The following is a 19,328-nucleotide window of genomic DNA, read 5'->3' on the forward strand; positions in this document are numbered from 1 at the left end:
TGCTCGAAGAGAAGAGACAAAGAAGAGTTGGATTGTAGAGTCAGTCAAGCTAGGCGACTAACAGGCTAGCATGCTAACTATTCCGTCCGTCGGAGGGAGAAGCTACCAAGCAGTCTGCTGCTCAAGTCCAACACAACTGTAACATTAAGGTAAACCAATGAAGTGAACAATAGTCTTATCAGTCTAAATTTTAATAAAAAATGTTAAACGGCTATAGTCGTTCGCTGCAATGCTCCTCGCGACGACTTTTGATTGGTTGCATGATTAACCAAAATTAAAGAGATCAAATAGGCGGATTCCTTTTCTGTGACGTGGGGATGCCCAAACATTAACCATTACGTCACTGCTGTGCGTCATCAAAGGCATATTTTTGTGCTTCTTTATTTTGTTCAGGCGTACTACATCATCGTTTCTCTATCAAAAAAGTACAAGTGAAGCTCTTCTGGGCAGGTGTGGCAATATTTATTCCCTTGGTTATTAGGGACCGAGTCCCTTTTGTATTTCTAGCGTTTTATTATTATACCGCCGCCTCTTTGAGCTGTAATTTGACCCCCTTAACATGCTTCAAAACTCACCAAATTGGACACACACCTCAGGACTGCCGAAAATTGCGATCTAATCAAAAAACCAAACTCCAAAACTCAAAATTGTGCTCTAGCGCCCCCTAGGAAGAAAACACAGACAAAACTGCCTTTAACTCCCAGTAGGAATGTCGTAGAGACATGAAACAAAACCCTCTATGTAGGTCTTACTTAGACCTATATTTCATACACTGACAACCCCCAGCAAAAATCAGCAGTAAGTTTGCAATTCCCCCTTCAAAACAAAAGTCGTGTAAAAACAGTCACCTTTTTTCAAACAGTATCTCCTCTGAGTGCGTTTGACGTGTCGGCTTCAAATTAGCACAGGAGAGAGATTGAACCCTTCTGATTAAAAGTTGATGAAAGGGTTTTAATTACTGCTCCGGTTTGGATTTTATGAGCCCTCAAAGTCAGTCCCGTCCATCGCTGCTTGCAGCTTTAATTAAATATTAAAACTCCCATAGAAATGAACCCCTCCACCCCCCTGCCCCAAATCTCCAGACATTCCGTGCGTTTCTATGCACTAAATTAGTCGCATTAGTTTTCACACCCCCAGTTTTCATGCTATATCTTGAGTCCAGGGTTGTCCAATTTTTTTCCACAAAGGACCGCATGCTGATATTTTTTTATTTTGTAAAAAAAAAAAAAAGGCTAAAAACAGATATTTTATATATTTGAAGATACAACATTGGGTCAGCTTTGTGTTATATATGACTAAGTTTCATTTTTTTATTATGTATTATTGTATTAATATATCCATCCATCCATTTTCTACCGCTTGTCCCTTTTGGGGTTGCGGGGGGTCGCTGGAGCCTATCTCAGCTGCATTCAGGCGGTAGGCGGGGTACTCCCTGGACAAGTCGCCACCTCATCGCAGTTGTATTATTATATTAATTATATTATTTTATTAATATTATATTATTGTATTATTAATTATTAGATAGGACATTAGCTTTTCTTATTGCATAGCAATGTTTTTCCCTTTTCTTTTTTTTTTTTTACATTTTCACTGTTGTTTTTTCTTGTAAGAATAGAATAATAATAATATTACTGCAAAACTTTGTTTGTCAAAAATGTTGCCTGTAGGAAAATATCTATGTTCAGTTACACCTTTAACAGTGTTTATTATTGTTGTGTTGTCCAAACTTTTTCCACCAAGTACCGCATACTGAGAAGTCAAAGTATGTTGGGGCCATTTAAAAAAAAAAAATTTTGTAAAAAAAAATTTGCTAAAAATAGATATTTTATATATTTAAAGACAAAACATTGGGTCAGCTTTGTGTTATAGGTGACTAAGTTTCATTTTATTATTATCTATTTTATTGTCATATTAATTATATTATTTTATTATTATTATATTGTAGTATTATTAATTATTAGATAGAATGGATCTAGCCAATTACTACACCTTTCTACTGCTATTCGGTGTTGTTGGTAATGTGTTTAAATCAATCAAAGTCAATCAAAGTGTACTTATATAGCCCTAAATCACGAGTGTCTCAAAGGGCTGCACAAGCCACAACGATTATTATTATTATCACTGGAGGACGAAGCTAAACATGCTACACATCGGGAGAAAGCCAGGAGCAGGCATGCTAATAGCTAAACTAACTGCTAAGATAGCTTGAAACAACCAGAAATAAGTGCTTAAGTTTAAGAAGTGTAGATTGAAGCGTTTGAGAGCTAAAAGTAAGCAGGTATCAACAGCAAATTAACAAGTAGATTTTTAAGAGCCAGAGAGAGGTAAACACAACAACTGTTGGTGTGTCAGCATTGTCAAAGTAAGTATACGACACGGAAAAAGGAGGGCGGATTAATCCAAAGGCAGTATCAGTATAGTGATAGATCAATATTTTTATTCCCTTGAAATCATTTTTTTGTCGTTTTTGTTCATGTTTACAAACTCAAATGGGCAAAAACCAAAGGATTTAAATGAGTATCAGATAGTATTGTTTGCTGTTGTTTAGTTATAGTGTACACTGTACAGTATTTGACTTTGTTTTGCTCCAACAACTGAATGTAAAATAAAAAGACAAAGGATATAGTTTAAATAATTCTTGTGTGCAGCTGGGATAGGCTCCAGCACCCCAAGAGGGACAAGCTGCAGAAAATGGATAGATGGGTTGTTAATGATCATTGGAGAAATACAAAAATATTACTTTTTTGGTGAATTATTTTGACTTTTTACTGTTAATAGTATAAGTTAATTATTTTAATTGGTGGTTTACATACATTCTTATTTGCCTGTGAATAATGGAGTAAAGATGGGTGTGTTGGTCCTCACAGAGATTGGCACTCTGATAACTCACTACATGCCTGGAGAGAACTGGTTTCCAATCGCATATATTAGGTTATTATTCTCAATCCGATTTTTAAAAAGCCAAACATCAGAATTTGAATCAGATATACAGTACTGGCCGAGTATGTTTATCACACAAGTTAACTTGGTAAACTGTGATCTCTTTGTTTAGTGCAAGAAACAAAGAAAAATGCAACAACTTGAGAGAGAAAACACAGTACAGCAGCAGCCATCTGCAGCATAATCTTTGTATGAAAATGAGGGAAACATTAAAAAATACAAAGAACATAAAATACATTAAAGGAGCACAGAGCTGATGCAACCAGCTGCCACTTCAGAGGCACTATTTCTACATACAGCTACAAAATTAAAACACAACAAGGCAAAGCCAGAGAGAGGAACAGATCCAGCCAAGCGAGCCCACTCCGTCCTAGGCTGTCCACTAGCTCTCCGCCAATGTCAGTCAACGCGGATGATCAATAATCTGTCCATGTAGACCGAAAGGTGCATGCTCGTTCAGCTAGGGCTCTGCATGAGAAGCTCTTCCATCCCAACGCTCAACGCTATCTTCGCAGCTCCGTCTCTTCTATGCATCGTCTGTACGGTCTCTCCAGCAGCTGGTCTGCGGTCGAGACATGCATGGTCATGGCTCCCCTAGGCCTCGAAAGTGCCACCCACTGTGCAGTGCCAAAGGGGCCTGATCCATAAGGCAAAAAACACGAAAATAAGAGGGAAACATGAAGAACACAAAGGGTGAAACACAATAGCACAAAGCTCCTGCAAGATGCAGCCACTGCAGCGGCACCATCTTGAAAGATGTGTTGTAGAAAGCCTATTTTAAGCCAAATGATTTGATAAATCAGACTAATTTAGTGCATGGAAACCTACTGACTGAAGACAACTGATTGGTACATCACAACATACTTCTCCAAACCATTGTGATAATATGCTCCCGAGTGGTGGTGACTAGATTTACAGTTTGAGCAGATGCTCACGGTTGCTACACGATCTTCAGAAAACACCAATACATAATTTGTGCATGGTGTTGCCAATGATTTTCATGAAAGAAAAAGTCCAAAACCAAGTCTGGACTGAATCCAGATGAACCAACTTGTCAATTTTTTAATAAAACACATCTTCTTGTGTGCAATATGTTAATACTGCCTGTTACAAATATTTGAATATATTTCAATCATTGACTGGAGAGGCAGCTGATGGTGTGACCTTCTATCGCTCGGCTGTCGAGAGCCTGCTGACGTACTGCATAACAGTGTGGTACGCCAGCTGCACTGAAGCAGACAAAAAGGCGATTCAGAGGGTTATAAAGTCTGCACAAAAAATCATCGGCTGCCCCCTCCCCTCCCTGAAGGATTTACACAACTCCCATTGCCTCAACAGAGCAAAAAACATCACCAAGGACAGCACACACCCTGGCTTCCACCTGTTCGACCTGCTACCATCGAGCAGACGCTAAAGGTGCATCAGAGCCAGAACCAACAGGCTCAGAGACAGCTTCTTTCCCAGAGCTGTCACCATCTTGAACTCTAACTTATAATAAATAATTCACCCCTATACAATATCCTACCCTAATACTCTACAGTGCAATATTACCCTTCGAGTGCAACACATCCGGCACTGATTGTTACCACTCCGGTACTCTTGTCTTGTTCTGTATATTGTACAGTATTTTGTATATTGTACAGGATTGCTTATTATTTTTATTGGATAGTAGTCTATTTATTTCAATTCTTAGTTTTATCTTTATTACTTCTTGTGTAATTTATTTGTATCCCATATTTGTTCCCACTACCGCACCTTAAATTGGAGTCCTTAATCTCGTTATATGCAAATATATTGACAATAAAGTCCATTCTATTCTATTCTTCTATTCTATTCATTTGTCGTCAAGCATGTGGTGACCTCAAATCTTTCAGTATTTACAAGTGACTGTCTCCTAAATCTAGGGAGAGGACCCATTGATTCGTTAATCAATAATCATCATCTTCAGTAATGCACAGGCGAAGCTGTGCTTTGTTGACATCACAACTTCACATGGTCAGATTTTAATTCTGTTTTATCCTGTCATACTCGTAAATAAGAAACTGCGCTAAAAATTAGGCTATACACACTTGTTTTTTTACATGACTATACAGTAAATTACAATATTTTTTAAATGTTAATTTTGTAGTTGAATTTAAAACACATGGAGAGAACTATTTCCAAAAGGTGTTTCTTAATTTGTTGTAAATTTGATGAGTTTATCTTAAGGCAAACCCCTGATTTCAGTACGCTTGTTTCGTAAAATTATAATTTTTAACTGACTACATGAAATCCAATATTGTAAACTACTGGTTCAAATTGTAATATGCAAATTAGAAAATTCACACGGAAATTTTGATGGGCCTGCTATCTGTGCCCTGGACCTCTGGCCGGGAGTCGCCGGAAGCTGCTTACTTTGAAGATGGTGCCGAGTGTCAGAGTCCATGAGTTTTAGGTATAACTGTACAAAATGAACCACAGAGCTAGCCTAAAACAGCATCAATTTTGAGGATAAAAATGCTAACACTTGGCATGTGTGCTAACGATAGCATGATAACAGTCAGCATGTTTCATAGACCAAGTCATATGACTCAAAGGTGTATGGCTGCGGAAATATAAACAAAAGTGTAAAATTAGATGACAAAAGTTAGCAAGTGTAAGTTAGCTTGCTAGCATGCTATCGTTTGCATGCTAACAGGTAAAAAATATCACATACCAAGTTATATGACTCTGGTGTAAACGGTAGCAAAAAAAGTTAGCATGCCAAAGTTAGCATGTTAGCAAGCTAAAGTTAGCGTGCTAACAGTTAGCTTGTGTCACATACCAAGTTATATGACTCAAAGGCAGGGGTCCCCAAACTTTTTGACTCGGGGGCCGCATTGGGTTAAAAAAATTTGGCCGGGGGCCAGGCTATATATATATATACATATATATATATATATATATATATATATATATATATGTATATATACATTGTCTTTATAATCCATTTTGTCATTTAACATCAATTAACATTGATGTTCATCAACATTTAACATTGTCACGTTATTGATTGGAAAATACATTTTTAGACAATATGATTTGCCTGAGCGGCTAGGAGACACCAAGAGTAACAGGCGGTAGAAAATGGATTAGAAAGGAAAGATTAAAAAAAAAAAAAAAATAAAAATAAAAACATTTTTACTTGGGACTTCCTGTGGGCCGGATTTTGGATGCTGGGGGGCCGGATCCGGCCCGCGGGCCGTAGTTTGGGGACCCCTGCTCTAAGGTGTATGGCTGGGGAATTAACAAGTGTCACATACCAAGTTATATGACTGTAGGGTAAACGGTAGCAGAATTAGCTCAAAAAGCTAGCACGTTATGTTAGCATGCTAACATAAACATGCATACCGTTAGCATGTTGTAAATACCAAGTTAAATTACTGTAAGGCGTATAGCTGCGGAATTAGACAAAAAAGCGTAAAATTTGCAAAAACAAATCGCCAAAAAATTCCTTGTAGTCTGAACTGCGGTGGTGGGCTTTTATTTTGAAAACAGGAGTGTCCTAATTTTTTCATTGCTGTCCTGCAGGATGAGGGCGGGGCTGCAATATGCAAGCGGAAGTGAGCGACCTGTTTCAGAAATTACTGCTCTGAACCGTTTCTTTATTCCACGGATAAACAACGAACATTTTCTTGGAATTTGTTTATTTATATATAGCCATATCTGGTAATATAAAAACAACAACAACTCACGCGTTGTGTAGATATGTGTTAGGTATAATGGTTCAGTCCAACTTTACCATATCGTGTGAAATAATATGCTAGCATCTGTAGCGAGGGAACTGTAACGAGAGGGTAATGTTAAAAAAAAATAAAGGCAGAGAAAGCAGCGAAGTGGTGAAAAACTACCACAAGCAAGCGTTTGAGTATATATCTAAGGCACTGAGAATCGACGAAGATGACACAGGTGTGTTTATGGTTGCTGGCTATCATGTGTCGCTTGACCGCTTAGTAAATAAGTATTGTGTGCTGACAGGGGAGAAAGAGGAAGCTCTGCAGTGGTACAAGAAGGGCATTGTTGAACTGGAGAGTGGCATTGCAGTGACGATCATGGGACAAGGTATGCTGCTAACACAACACAACATCACATGAAGCTCGAGGCTTCCACGCTAACACAGCTGTTTGCTAACAGGAGAGCAATATGAGAGAGCCAAGAGACTTCAGGATAAAATGATCACCAATCTCACCATGGCTAAAGATAGGCTCGCTCTTTTAGGTAGGAGACAGCCTAAATTGATCTTCTTTTTGAATAATGTTTGACGAATGTTTGTGTTATTTGTAGAGGCCACTATGGCCTCCAAAGGCACAACTCAAACCCAGATTACTTCAAATAATACCCTGCACCAAACAAAACCTCCTCCTAAAAGTCAGCCAGCGGTTCGAGGGTTGTCCAAAAGCATCCGGCCCTCCACGGCAGGCAAACCACCTTGCAGAACACCTGATTTAAAGGTAAAATGTGTATGCATTATAAAAGCACAGTTTACAGTGGGCTCTAAATGACATGTGTTTTTCCCCAAAAATATAAGAAAACTACCAACAGCTAGGATATGTTACCTATTGTGGTTGAAGAGAGCAGATTTAGCAAATAAATGTCTACAGTTGGGCAGCGTGTGAAGCGACTGGGATGGGAATCAGCACCTCCAAGTCCGAGTCAATGGTTCTCGCCCGGAAAAGGGTGGAGTGCCATCTCCGGGTTGGGGAGGAGATCTTGCCCCAAGTGGAGGAGTTCAAGTACCTCGTAGTCTTGTTCACGAGTGGGGGAAGAGTGGATCATGAGATCGACAGGCGGATCGGTGCGGCGTCTTCAGTAATGCGGACGCTGTATCGATCCGTTGTGGTGAAGAAGGAGCTGAGCCGGAAGGCAAAGCTCTCGATTTACCGGTCGATCTACGTTCCCGTTCATGGTCATGAGCTTTGGGTCATAACCGAAAGGACAAGATCACGGGTACAAGCGGCCGAAATGAGTTTCCTCCGCCGGGTGGCGGGGCTCTCCCTTAGAGATAGGGTGAGAAGCTCTGTCATCCGGGGGGAGCTCAAAGTAAAGCCGCTGCTCCTCCACATCGAGAGGAGCCAGATGAGGTGGTTCGGGCATCTGGTCAGGATGCCACCCGAACGCCTCCCTAGGAAGGTGTTTCGGGCACGTCCGACCGGTAGGAGGCCACGGGGAAGACCCAGGACACGCTGGGAAGACTATCTCTCCCGGCTGGCCTGGGAACGCCTTGGGATCCCCCGGGAGGAGCTGGACGAATTGGCTGGGGAGAGGGAAGTCTGGGCTTCCCTGCTTAAGCTGCTGCCCCCGCGACCCGACCTCGGATAAGCGGAAGAAGATGGATGGATGGATGGACAGTTGGGCAGCACGGTGGAACAGGGGTTAGTGCATGTGCCTCACAATACGAAGGTCCTGAGTAGTCCTGAGTTCTATCCCGGGCTCGGGATCTTTCTGTGTGGAGTTTGCATGTTCTCCCCGTGACTGCGTGGGTTCCCTCCGGGTACTCCGGCTTCCTCCCACTGCCAAAAACATGCACCTGGGGATAGGTTGATTGGCAACACTAAATTGGCCCTAGTGTGTGAATGTGAGTGTGAATGTTGTCTGTCTATCTGTGTTGGCCCTGCGATGAGGTGGCGACTGGTCCAGGGTTTACCCCGCCTTCCGCCCAAATGCAGCTGAGATAGGCTCCAGCACCCCCCCGTGACGCCAAAAGGGGCAAGCAATAGAAAATGGATGGATGGATGTCTACAGTTGTCATGATTAGAAGTGAAGGAGAAAGGCAGATAAAATCGTATCTGCTGCGAACCGCACCTTTAGGTTTGATCCTACATTATTCAATTTAAGTCCCGAAATGTTTTTGTGATGCCTAAGGTAACGCCACGAGTGGGGAGAGCTCAAAAACCGCCTCAGAAACGGGATATAAAACATTTTAAGAATGTGGACAGCAAACTGGCTAACTTGATCCTGAATGAAATTGTTGACACGTAAGTCCAAACTATGCGCTTCTGAGGAAGTTATTCGATGCAGTAATATTTAAATCCTGTGTTAATTTTAGTGGGATATCTGTTACATTCAACGATATTGCTGGCCAGGATCTGGCCAAGCAAGCACTCCAGGAGATTGTCATCCTTCCTGCCTTACGACCGGAGGTAAATGTTTAAAAAAAGATGTCATGTTTACCATAGCATGCACTACATTTAATGATTTATTCATCTTTCCCTATGTAGCTCTTCACTGGTTTGAGAGCTCCAGCACGAGGTTTGCTCTTATTTGGTCCACCTGGAAATGGGAAAACAATGCTGGTGCGTAAATGATAGTCTTTTCTAATTTTGAATTAGCAAGAAAGCAACAATTTTTCAAACGAATCACTGCTCGAATTACAGCTGTACCTCTTCTTACCAGGCCAAAGCTGTAGCAGCAGAGTCGAATGCCACTTTTTTCAACATCAGTGCTGCCAGTTTGACTTCCAAATATGTAAGCATCTAGTTATAAACTATCTAATGGGATGACAGAGTCACTATTTAAATAGGTAGGTAGGTAGATAGGTCTTTATTGTCATTGCACAAGTACAACAAAACTTTGTTTTAAGCACAAACCCGTTCAAGATTAGACAAACAGTGTACAGGGTTACAGAACAGGAATGCTGGTGGGTCGCCACAAGGCGCCCCGTAAAAGATGGGGGAAAGGTAAACGCTGGGGGAGGATGAGTAAAAAAATGTTCTATGTTGTTAAATGTTCTGAACTCCTGATTCGATGCCAGTGTTGTACAGACAAGAGTGATGCTGCCTGGAGTTGTCATATCAGATGTCTGCTTGGATGTAGCTCAAATTCCTATAGCTTACATCATGTTGTTCTTGTAGATCACAAACTAGTTGAGACTAAACAATAATGGCTTACCACACCATCAACAGAATTGTAAACAATCAATTAATAAGTGTGGCCATCCCAAATTTTGATCATAAAATAGTTTCTTTGTACATTTGTTCATGTTTCCGCGATATATTTAGTGTGATTTTACAGTTCTATTTTGACTTCTTCAAAGGTGGGAGAGAGTGAGAAGCTTGTCCGAGCATTATTTGCAGCTGCCAGAGAATTACAGCCCTCTGTCATCTTTATTGGTTTGTACTGTACACTTGGAATGGAACAATAAAGAGAGATTGTTTTTTATATTTGTAAATTTTGTTTTTTGGGTTGTTTGCATCCAGATGAAGTTGACAGTTTGCTTTGTGAAAGGAGGGAAGGAGAACAGGAGTTTTCACGTCGTTTAAAAACAGAGTTCCTCGTCGAGTTTGATGGGGTAAGAGCAGTGCATTTTCTGAAATCTATTGTTAGATGCACTGTCTTTATGTACTTACTGATGCTCTACACTGGCACTTTTTTGTTTGTCAGGTGCAGTCTGGAGCAGATGACAGGGTGCTTGTCATGGGAGCCACCAACAGACCTCAGGAGCTTGATGAAGCAGTACTAAGGTATCTTATTTACACTTCATTGCTGCATTACGTTTTTACAAATTACAAATTGTACAACTTTTTTTTCCCTCATATTTTTCAGGCGCTTTGCCAAAAGGGTCTACGTGGCATTGCCTGATGAGAAGGTATTTTCTATTCTCACAAAATCAGCGTCTTTAAGCAAAATCCTTTAAATGTTCCATTTTGAAATCTTTATACAGACAAGGGCCTCACTTATGGAGCATCTTTTAGCGAAGCATGGGAGTCCGCTGTGCAAAAATGAGTTGATCGCTCTTGCAAAGTGAGTGTCACATATTCACCACATTTACTGTACATTCACAACTTAACGTTAAACCTGTCAATCTTTCCGAATGACAGAGCGACTGCAGGATATTCAGGAAGTGATCTGACATCATTAGCGAAGGACGCTGCACTTGGGCCAATTAGAGGTACTCTTCATCACATGTTGAAATGTGGGTAGACAGTGTTTGATTACATCTGGCGGTACGCCACAAATAAATTTGCCGCTGCATGTTATGCCCTTACTCATAAACACATTATAATGGGGCTGTCTGAGAATATAGCTTGTCGTTCCAATTGTATAAAGTAGAAGGGATTATAACAATGCTTCTTGCCAGAGAATAATAACATGTAGCAGGAAGGATAAGTATTACCAACTTAGCGAATATTCAGACTCCTTGAGAATGTCTTGTGACAAGACCTGTCTAGTCCAACCAGGTAGACTTGGCAGGTCTGCATGGTTGGCCACACCTATAAGAACAGCTGATAGGCAACATGTCACAGTGGTCAGGTGACCCTTCTGAAGAAGACTGCAGATGACAGTTGAAACATGTCAGGTAAAGGTTCCGTCTAATATACTGAAAATATGGTCTGATGACAAGAACATTTGAAAAAAGTAAATCTTAGAGATCTTGTCTAAATGAAAGGGATTAGTGGGAACAATTTTTTCTTCCACCTAGTTATTAAAAGCGCAAAGCAAGAAAATCACTGGAAATTAAAATGAGTCTCTAGGTACTAGAGATGCGCGGATAGGCAATTATTTCATCCGCAACCGCATCACAAAAGTCGTCAACCATCCGCATCCACCCGAACTAACATTTAATCAAACCCGCACCCGCCCGCACCCAATCGTTGTTATATATCTAATATAGACAATGCAAGGCATTAGTGAGGTTATAAAGCTTTTGCCTGTTAAAGAAAGGAGACTGATCCAATGCAGCAGAGACATGATCAATGCGTGCCACGCTGTCACGGCCCAGACGCACACTAGTGCGCAATCATCTGGGAGCCGCGCTGAGCGCACCTCCAAGCGCGTGGAGGTGCGATGTCCCTCGCACCCGCGGCGGCTCCACCCGGGCTTGCGCCCGAGGCTTCAGCGCGCACCGCGGCGGCCATCCTACTCGTCGCGGCCTAGCCCTCGTGGCTCTCGCTGCCGGCGACGGCCGGGTATGGGCCCGACGCTCCAGCGCCATCCATTTTCAGGGCAGGTGGGTTGTTACACACTCCTTAGCGGGTTCCGACTTCCATGGCCACCGTCCTGCTGTCTATATCAACCAACACCTTTTCTGGGGTCTGATGAGCGTCGGCATCGGGCGCCTTAACCCGGCGTTCGGTTCATCCCGCAGCGCCAGTTCTGCTTACCAAAAGTGGCCCACTCGGCTCACCAGGGTGAGCCCCACCCCTTTCGTGAGCGCACTGCGCGCGGAGTGACCCCTGTTACGCGCCCCCGGCAACGGGGGTGGCGGGCAGGTAAGCTGCGCGGGCGGAGCACGCGTAGTGACCCCTGTTACGAGCCCCCGGCCACGGGGGTGGCGGGCAGGTAAGCTGCTTACCTGCTGCGCGTGACACCGGCCGTGGCGAAGGCGGACGAGGCGGGGTGTCGGTGCGGTGGGCGTGGTGGTGACCCTGGACGTGCGTCGGGCCCTTCTCGCAGATCACCTCAGCTACGGCTCCCGGTGGGAAGGGGCCTCGGTCCCGGACCCCGGCGAGGCGTCCCTTCTCCGCTCCGTAAAAGTGTCCATCTCTTTTTTTTTTCTTCTTCTTCTGTTGTGGCATATGCTGCAGGTGCCTGCTCGTTTTTCGTATGTGGGTAACAACATTTAACTATGTATATATATTTCCGAATTGGTTTAACTGCCACCCGCCTGAATCTATTTAAAATCTAATTTTTTTTTATTTCAACCGCCCGACCCGACCCGCGGATAAAATAAAAAAAATTTTAATTTCAACCGCCCGACCCGCGGATAATCCGCGGACTCCGCGGTTGTGTCCGCAAACCGCGCATCTCTACTAGGTACTATTAGGGAAAAAAAAAAAAAAAAAAAGCAAGTGTTTGTATCATTTTATTTTAGGTTATTTGGAGGGACTACATATAGACTTGAATATAAATAAGATAAAGCAGTCAGTGCAAAATAACGCCATCATTTGCCTTGTGATTTTATATTGTTTGAAGAGGATTCCCTAAAAGCAGAATAATTGATACACTTGACAGCTGTGATATTAGAGATGCATAAGTCCGCAGAAGGTTCTTTTAAAAAAGGCATTTATTGACAGTGGAACCTCGATTTACAAACGTAACTGGTTTTTGAACAGGGTTCGTATACCGAAAAGGTTGTATAGCGAATCAAATGTATCCATAAGAAACACTGTAACTACAATTGAGTACAGAATTATTAGCCCCATATGGAAAATACATTTTTGTTAAAGTATTTTCTAAATACTGTTAAAGATAGCAATTTTTTTTTCAAACAAACTGCTTTTATTTTGGTGTTTCCATTATTTTACTTGGCACACACAAACGAAAATGTTTTAACCAAAACCAAAAACTACCAGGGTCAAAATTATTAGCCCCCCTGATGTTAATAGGCAATTGTTTCTTTTTTGCTGGTTAACAGCCTGCAATCTTTTGTCATGGTGTCCCACAAGTCTCACACACATCTCCTTAGCAAACCTCTTAAGCTCCCGCAGATTTGATGATCTTCTGCCATGTACCTTGGTCTTCAATTCTTTTCCAAGATTCTCGATGTGAATCAAGTCGGGGATTCATGCAGGCCATCCAATAACATTCACTTTGGCCCTCTGGAGGTAGTTCTTTGCTAGGGGTGACATATGTTTTGGGTTGTTACCATGTTGGAGGACAAAGCGAAGACCCATACCCAGTTTTGCTGCTGACTGCTTAAGGTTTTCCTCAAAGATGTTCAAGATTCATATTTCTAAATGCACGTACGCACCCCCACAGCATTATACTCCCACCACCATGTTTCACTGTGGGGACTGTGATTTTTGGGTTGTATGCCTCTCTTTTCTTTCTCCAAACATAAGCGGCGTCTTGATGGCCAAAGAGCTTTAGTTTTGTTTCATCTGGCCAGTATGCATAGTTTTTCTCTAGGTTGTCTGGATGTCTTATTTTTGGAGAAGTGGAGTTTTTCTTGGTCTGCAACCTCGCAGTCCATTCCTGTGCAGGGCTCGAGTGATTGTCTTCTTTGAGACTTCAATTACAGACTTCGCCACTTGGCAGTTGTTCTGGGGTCATTAGATGCATCTCTCAATAGTTTTCTTTCTAGGGGGCGCTTTCCTTCATTTTAGTGCATACTTGCCAACCCTCCCGGATTTTCCGGGAGACTCCCGAAATTCAGCGCCTCTCCCGAAAACCTCCCGGGACAAATTTTCTACCGAAATTCAGGCGGACTCAGGTCCTCCACAATATAAAAAAGCATACCTGCCCAATCACGTTATAACTATAGAATGATGGAGGGCGAGTTCTTGGTTTCTTATGTGGGTTTATTGTTAGGCAGTTTCATTAACGTCCTCCCAGCGTGGCAACAACACACAACAACAGCAGTCACTTTTTTGTATACGTAAAGCAGTTCGTCTGCCGTAAACAGCAATGTTGTGACACTCTTAAACAGGACAATACTGCCATCTAGTGCATATGTGTGTGTATATATGTAAATAAATGAACACTGAAATTCAAGTATTTATTTTATATATATATATATATATATATATAATAAAATATATATAATAAAATATATATATATATATATATATATATATATATATACATATATATATATATATATATATATATATATATATACATAATAAAATAAATATATATATATAATAAAATATATATATATATATATATATATATATATATATATATATGAAATACTTGACTTGGTGAATTCGAGCTGTAAATATACTCCTCCCCTTTTAGCCACGCCCCCAACCACGCCCCCGTCCCACCCCGACCTCTTAAATAAATCTCAGTTTCTGTTTTTTTTACCACTGACGCACTTTAAAATGTTCTGTTCTTTTAATTTGTGAAGCAAATAAACAGTCTCCTTTTCATTAAAATAGTTGCTATGTTTTTGTTGAATGGTATCTGCTTTCGGGTTATATTCCCTGCGTTGACACTGGCGCATGTGCAATACAAAGGGTCTTCTCTGGCTGCACACGAGAGATCGAGAGATCTGGTTTCCAATTGCATAATCCAAGTGTGTTATTCCTACTTCTCAAAAAACTAACACAATCGGATGGGTTGTAGGAGGCTTTTTAGGGCCAAACTATTTGAGAAATCTTGACTAATTTAGTGCATGGACAAGTGATCATTTTTCTTAAGTCTAAACTGATTGATTTGTTTTTTTGGCATTATGCTTTGTGAGTTCTGAATCACACAGCAAGAACTGAATCTTCTCCATTGCTCTACAGGTTCCTCTTTTAGAGTTCTCTGGCGACTTCAGTTAGGTTTGATTAATCAGAGCACAGAGCACATGGCTTCCAACACTTGCGGCCTCTCAAACTAGTGGGAGTTTTCAAAGGGGCTAATAATTTGGACTCTGGTAATTTTTGTTTTATGTGAAATATCTTTGTTCCTGTGTGCAAATACAAATATTGGAATCATCCAAAATAAAAGTAGGATGCTTGGAAAAGCTTTGTTAAAAATGCATTGCTCTCTATAACAGCACTTGGGAAATACTAAATAAAAGATGACATTTTAATGGGGGGAGCTATAAACTATGTCCTCAAGTGTATACATAATTGGTTCCAGCCTCAACAAAAGTCCCTAATTATACTGAACAAAAATATAAACGCAACACTTTTGTTTTTGCTCCCATTTTCATGAATTTAACTCAAAAGATCTAAAACTTTTACTATATACACAAAAGCTATGGATCGGCATATACGACAGCATGTTCCAGTTCCTGCCAATATCCAGCAACTTCGCAGAGCCACTGAAGAAAAGTGGACCAACATTCCTCAGGCCACAATCAACAACCTGATCAACTCTATGTGAAGGTGATGTGTTGCAGTGCATGAAGCAAATGGTGGTCACACCAGATACTGACTGCCCTTTCTGACTCCCCCAGACCCCCAATAAAGCAAAATTGCACATTTCAGAGTGGCCTAAGGCACACCTGAGCAATAATCATGTTGTTTATTCAGCATCTTGATATGCCACACCTGAGAGGTGGAATGGATTGGCAAAGAAGTGCTCACTAACACAGATTTAGACAGATTTGTGAACAATATTTGAGAGGAATAGGTTGTTTGTGTATATAGCAAAAGTTTTAGATCAACTCATGAAAAATGGGAGCAAAAACAAAAGTGTTGCGTTTATATTTCTGTTCAGTGTAGTTAAGGTTAGCATACTTGGAACACAATGTAAAATGCTATACAGTACTGTATATCAAACGAACATAACTAGGAGGTGATGAACCAACTGTCTCTTTATTAACAATCAAAACAACAATAAGCTGCAGTCCTCCTTTATGTGCTGCTCTGCCACCACATGCACATCCACAGAAGTCCCTTTGGTGTCCTCACAAACGATCAGAAATATCCTTAACTTTAACAACTATATTGCTACAATAATAAACATTTTAAAAAGTAAAATCCACTTTCAGTATTAACATTGACAAAGGTCCTTATATGAGCAGCTCACAAGAGGAGAGAAAGGAACAGAGAGAGGGGCAAAGGGAGAGGCTGGGGCAGGGTCTGTGTGTGTGTCTGCTATTGGAAGAACCACCACTGTACGAAAGGTAGTCTTCTCCACTGTGAAATAAGTCCGCTTTGGCATAATTTTCCAGAAAAGCCATCTCTCATCACAGTTAAAAAGTTGCTGTTGTGCAAAGCCGGCTTGATCAGTCTCTTAAATACGAGCAAGCACAAAATGGCCGCTTGCGGGGTTTAAAATAGCCACCAGTGGGACACAAATGAATGAATAAAGCATTTGCACACAGAGGCATATTTGGCACAATCTAAAAGTTGGAAAAGTATATCGAAAAGTTGGAAACAGAGGGATTTGTAAATCGAGCTTCCACTATATATTTATTTTTCTTCCATCCATTTTCTACCGCTTCTCCCTTTAGGGGTAGTGGGGGGGGGCTATCTCAGCTGCATTCGGGCGGAAGGCGGGGTACACCCTGGACAAGTCGCCACGTCATTGCATGGCCAACACAGATAGAAAGACAACATTCACATTCACACACTAGGGCCAATTTAGTGTTGCCAATAAACCTATCCCATGTCTGCATGTCTTTGGAGGTGGGAGGAAGCCGGCGTACCCAGGATCCTTATGACTTTTTATTTTAGTTTTTAGTCGTGGTACGAAGTACAACAGTTAAAAGTTCATGCATAGGTCATGTATGTAAAGTTATTGGAGATGTTCCAATTCTAATCGTAGGATCGATTCCGTGCCAATATTTGCCTTTTTTAACTTATTGTTGATCGGCCGATAAAGTTTCTGAGCCCAGCCGAACTTCACCACAGCTGTGTCCGAGTGATTACCTGACTAAATATTGTACAGACGTGAACGATTCCTTCAAAAGAGATGTATCCTAGCTTCCTTCTTGCACACATGCAGAAGTTGCATGAACTCCAGGAGGGTGCATGTGTTGCCGGAACACCGGCTCAAATTTGGAAAGCAAGCTGCAACGAACGCGTCGTCTACCACAGTGGGAAGCTGCTTCAAAGATACTAATCCACACCACTATGGCGGAAAACAAACAAAGTTTCTTCTATGTACCATCATCACTGGAGTATTAGAGGAAAATGAATGATTAAGCATACTACACACAGACACATTGTAGTACAACACAAGATACTAACCGGTAAAGTAGAGGTGATAGATAGAGATGTTGATACTATCAACACGTGATATCGTTACTATCAGTGAGTATAAACAATTTGTATATGTGGGTTTGTATCGTGATTGGAAATAATTCCTACATTTGTAGTCATCAATACGTACTGTACATGTGCTCACATCTTCCTACCCCTATCTGTTGATGGTGTCTTAATCACCACGCAACACAATTACAAAGACATTGGAAAAGTACTTACTCCATGTCGCTATGATGATTGGCAGCTACCAACACACTCATTTGAATGCAGTGCATACTGAGTGTGTGAGCTTGTTTTGCCACAATGATGGAAGGATTAATGGCCTTCGTGTTTTATGTGAATTCAAATCTAGGTGAAACCATTTGAGAAGAAGTACATCTATTCACGCTTTACAAAGCACCCAACTCTTTACCTTTATCAAGTGGTTTGTGTGTGTGTGTATTATCATTCTTTTTCCAATGCGAATATCTTCTCTTTGCACAGAATTGGGACCTGACCAAGTCCGGCACATGGCTGCAAATCAGGTGAGTCATTCTGTTACAAGTGTTCCAGATTGTAGATGCTTGCTTTGACTTTCCCCTTCTAAAATGTCCTTTATTCTAAGTACAGATGAGAAACATCAAGATGAAAGACTTTGAGGATTCCCTAAAGCGCATCAAGCCCAGCGTTAGCCCAGCGACTCTCAATATGTACACCCAATGGAACAAGAATTTTGGTGACACAACTGCTTTTTGATTGTAATTCAGCTGTATAGCAAATATAAAGTTGACACTCCTGTAGAGGCACAACACATCCTAGCTTTGTTGACAAGCATGTATAGGTCTCCTATAGAAATATTTAGGATTTTGATTTACTGTTTGAATTTCCTGTTTTATGAGGAACATAACTGGATGGTGCAATTTGTATTATGAGTTTCATTATATTTGATACACTCTGCAGCACTTTTGTTGTACTGTATATTATTTTATCTCAGAAATGTCCTCTGATTTTTGAAGTTTTTTTTCTGCCACCAGAGGGCAGCACAGTGTTGCAAAGCCTTGAGTTAGCCCCGATTAGAGTAACTTACATGATGTTTCACTTTCATTAAATATAACACACCAAGTGATTGGAAAATGTACCCAAAACAGTAGTTAAAGTGTGGGAAAAGGGGAAAGAAGTTGTAAACCCAATGACCTTTTGCCTTCTATAATATTTTCATCTGAATAACACTTTTTACAATTAATATTTCAAAGAACTTTACACTCTAGTCTACACTAACACCTTTTAATGATTGCATCTGTATGAGTCTGCGATTCAGTTTTGCAGACACAAGCGGATGCTTATGTTTTTGTAGCTTCTCTACAACTCTGGTCTGTATCTGCATCTGGAATCTACAGGTTTTACAAGCAGTTGGACATGTGTGGAATGCTGTGAAAACAACAAATAAATATCCTCTTTTACAATATTGACCATCGCATTGAAGGATTAATGGCTTCATGCACCTACACATGTATGTGAATATTTAGTTGAAAGATGTGAAGGTACAAGCAACTTTCTGGTAGGAACTTCATGCAGCCAAACGCTAATCTCCGGGCTGGAGAGATGAAGGTGCTCATTTGCTCGTTAACTGTAAGGTAATAGTTTACTGGGACCTAGTAAATGTGTGTGGTCATAGGTCTTTATTTTTGTGCTACTTTTACTCCTAAAAGCTTCTGCCAAATGTAATGTTTTCCCCACAGGTTCTTCCTCTGGTCAACCAGCAGTATATGTGGTTCATGCGGTCCAGCAGCTGCATCATCT

The 19,328-nt window shown here is 41.0% G+C and overlaps 1 protein-coding gene across 2 annotated transcripts; it reads left to right on the forward strand.

Moving 5' to 3' along the window:
* The first annotated feature begins 4 nt into the window (after window positions 1–4).
* On the forward strand, window positions 5–18,997 carry spast (spastin). 2 transcript variants are annotated; one of them, XM_061988086.1, is made up of 16 exons: window positions 5–149; window positions 6,937–7,020; window positions 7,093–7,176; window positions 7,243–7,409; window positions 8,821–8,933; window positions 9,005–9,098; window positions 9,177–9,251; window positions 9,352–9,423; window positions 9,992–10,067; window positions 10,155–10,246; window positions 10,339–10,418; window positions 10,501–10,543; window positions 10,619–10,698; window positions 10,776–10,846; window positions 18,033–18,073; window positions 18,159–18,997. In XM_061988086.1, exons 2-16 carry the CDS (start codon window positions 7,011–7,013, stop codon window positions 18,282–18,284), a joined length of 1,224 nt encoding a protein of 407 aa, XP_061844070.1. In that variant the 5' UTR covers window positions 5–149; window positions 6,937–7,010; the 3' UTR covers window positions 18,285–18,997. The 2 variants fall into 2 exon arrangements, with proteins under 2 accessions (XP_061844070.1, XP_061843984.1); XM_061988000.1 differs by lacking the exon at window positions 5–149 and adding an exon at window positions 6,496–6,867.
* Window positions 18,998–19,328: the final 331 nt, after the last annotated feature.

Source organism: Nerophis lumbriciformis, linkage group LG02, assembly GCF_033978685.3.
Source record: "Nerophis lumbriciformis linkage group LG02, RoL_Nlum_v2.1, whole genome shotgun sequence".
NCBI lineage: Eukaryota > Metazoa > Chordata > Actinopteri > Syngnathiformes > Syngnathidae > Nerophis > Nerophis lumbriciformis.

What these genes read in the sequence shown, in the direction of transcription:
- spast (XM_061988000.1), top strand. Translation starts at nt 6,759, where the DNA reads ATGTTAAAAAAAAATAAAGGCAGAGAAAGCAGCGAAGTGGTGAAAAAC. An exon ending in AGATAGGCTCGCTCTTTTAG is followed by an intron (nt 7,177 to 7,242) that starts GTAGGAGACAGC and finishes TGTTATTTGTAG; the next exon opens with AGGCCACTATGGCCTCCAAA. An exon ending in GCAGAACACCTGATTTAAAG is followed by an intron (nt 7,410 to 8,820) that starts GTAAAATGTGTA and finishes GTGATGCCTAAG; the next exon opens with GTAACGCCACGAGTGGGGAG.